This window comes from Triticum aestivum, unplaced genomic scaffold, assembly GCF_018294505.1.
Source record: "Triticum aestivum cultivar Chinese Spring unplaced genomic scaffold, IWGSC CS RefSeq v2.1 scaffold239029, whole genome shotgun sequence".
In the NCBI taxonomy this organism is placed as follows: Eukaryota; Viridiplantae; Streptophyta; class Magnoliopsida; order Poales; family Poaceae; genus Triticum; species Triticum aestivum.
In genome coordinates, this window is record NW_025248192.1 from 576 (window position 1) to 2,345 (window position 1,770).

The 1,770-nt window shown below is 44.9% G+C and overlaps 1 protein-coding gene across 2 annotated transcripts; it reads right to left on the reverse strand.

The window, feature by feature from the left end:
- Positions 1 to 594: 594 nt before the first annotated feature.
- On the reverse strand, positions 595 to 1,681 carry LOC123177236 (uncharacterized protein At2g29880-like). Of its 2 annotated transcripts, XM_044591102.1 has the most exons (3): positions 1,288 to 1,681; positions 1,047 to 1,208; positions 595 to 827 (listed from the first exon to the last, which is right to left on the reverse strand). In XM_044591102.1, exons 1-3 carry the CDS (start codon positions 1,637 to 1,639, stop codon positions 745 to 747), a joined length of 597 nt encoding a protein of 198 aa, XP_044447037.1. In that variant the 5' UTR covers positions 1,640 to 1,681; the 3' UTR covers positions 595 to 744. The 2 variants fall into 2 exon arrangements, with proteins under 2 accessions (XP_044447037.1, XP_044447036.1); XM_044591101.1 differs by lacking the exon at positions 595 to 827 and having other exon boundaries at positions 892 to 1,208.
- Between the last annotated feature and the right edge of the window lie 89 nt (positions 1,682 to 1,770).

The following is a 1,770-nucleotide window of genomic DNA, read 5'->3' on the forward strand; positions in this document are numbered from 1 at the left end:
GTTGCCACCTTCGCCATTCATGGGTGCCACCAGCCACACTTCATCGTTACTCCCTGGGTTGCAACATATTTGGTCGTCGGTGGAAGCTTTCCCGTTGCCGTTTGCAGCAAAAACGCAGCACCGTCGTCGCCGCCGCACTTCACCGTCGCCAGGTTGCAGCAAATCCGGGAGCCGGTGGTAGCTTTTTTCGCTGCAGGTTGTAGCACGCGCCAATGGCATAGTAGCACGGCCAGTGAGCTGGTGACCTAGGAGTGCGCCATGAGGACGAGGGGGTAGGTGGCGCATGGCCATGGCGTGGAGGGAGGATGTGAGGAAGAAGAATAGAGGCTGGCCATGGTGAGGAGGATGTGCAGGCGGAGGCCCGCGAGCTCGAAGAAAAAAAGGTACTAGTAAAGGGGATAAGAGCGAGCGACCTGGGAGAGAAGAAGGGATAAGGGCATGTATAATGGTGCTATCTTAGGAGTGACACATAGGATAAATGATGAGGTGAAGGAAAGAGAACTCAAAAGAAAAGGCTTGAAGAAGAGATGATCTCTTAGCATAATATGTCTCACCATATTTTTAGAAATTGCTAGTTATTAAAGATAAGGCTAAGAGACGACCCATTGTAGACCTTTTTTTTTGTCATCTCTAAATTACATGCAAGACTTAAGATTAGACTATCTTACAACCATTGTACATGCCCTAACGCAGAAGGATTAGTCAACTCAGGTCCATCACGTCACGTGGTTGCTCGCGAGTGGGTCACGCGTGGGTGCCTAGATTGGACCGGCCGAAGCTTCCGCCGGACTGCCGGCTCCAAACGTTTTCCTTAAAATATGTAGGTTCTGCCAAAGGAAATAAAAAAAGAGTTTAGGCCTCCTTTGGTTCAAAGGATAGGAATTTTATAGGAATAGGAAAAGTATAGGAAATGAGGTGTATGCATTTCCAATCCTGTGGCTGCTCAGATCATAGGATTTCCGGTGTTTTCACAAACTGAGAATTCATTTGTGTGGAGCGCCTTGATGGGCATTGCTGCTGGGGGAAATCAGAAGTGTCTTTCTCACCTTCTTCTTCAATGGGAAAATCAGCAGCATTTATATTAGGTGAGGGTGATCCATCATAATCATTGGTCCCTTGTGATTCTGCAAAATTGGTTTGTGATGGTTCTTTATCCCTGTTTGCATAATAGTCCATGCCACGCCTATTCCTTCCTTCAGCATACCGTCCTGGAGATAATTAAAAACTAGTGAGAACATGTTTACAACACAGAAAGTGCTTGTCTCTCCATACAATATTATAACTTACCTTCATGCAATGCAAATAAATCATCATAATATGGAAAGTGTTTGTCTCTCCATATGAGTGCATCCTTGTTACGACGCTCCGCAAATGATTCCCATACGGCATCTGGGGCAACAACTTTCATTCCGATGCGGTCCCAACCAAAGCCGCTCTCAGCTGCCAAATCTTTCACAGCGCGGAAGTCTTTCTTCAGATCCTGTTCCTTTTGTTTCACTTTGGTAACATCTAGTGACAAGCCAAACTTTTTGTTTATGTTATCCACAATCTTATTCCATGCCTCTTTACTCCATGCATTCTGAGTTCTATAACCTGGGACGTTAAAATCTTTCAGCTGTTGAATAAGATATAGCTTCATTTGGTGACTCCACTTGGCTCTAGGAAGACTCTTTCTGGACTTTGAAACTGCAAAGCAAAGAGCTATATTACATAATATGCAATTGTGCTTCCATGATTAAATTTCAGTAATTCACCACATTAACAAGACTG

What these genes read in the sequence shown, in the direction of transcription:
- LOC123177236 (XM_044591101.1), bottom strand. Translation starts at nt 1,639, where the DNA reads ATGAAGCTATATCTTATTCAACAGCTGAAAGATTTTAACGTCCCAGGT. An exon ending in TTTATTTGCATTGCATGAAG is followed by an intron (nt 1,209 to 1,287) that starts GTAAGTTATAAT and finishes AATTATCTCCAG; the next exon opens with GACGGTATGCTGAAGGAAGG.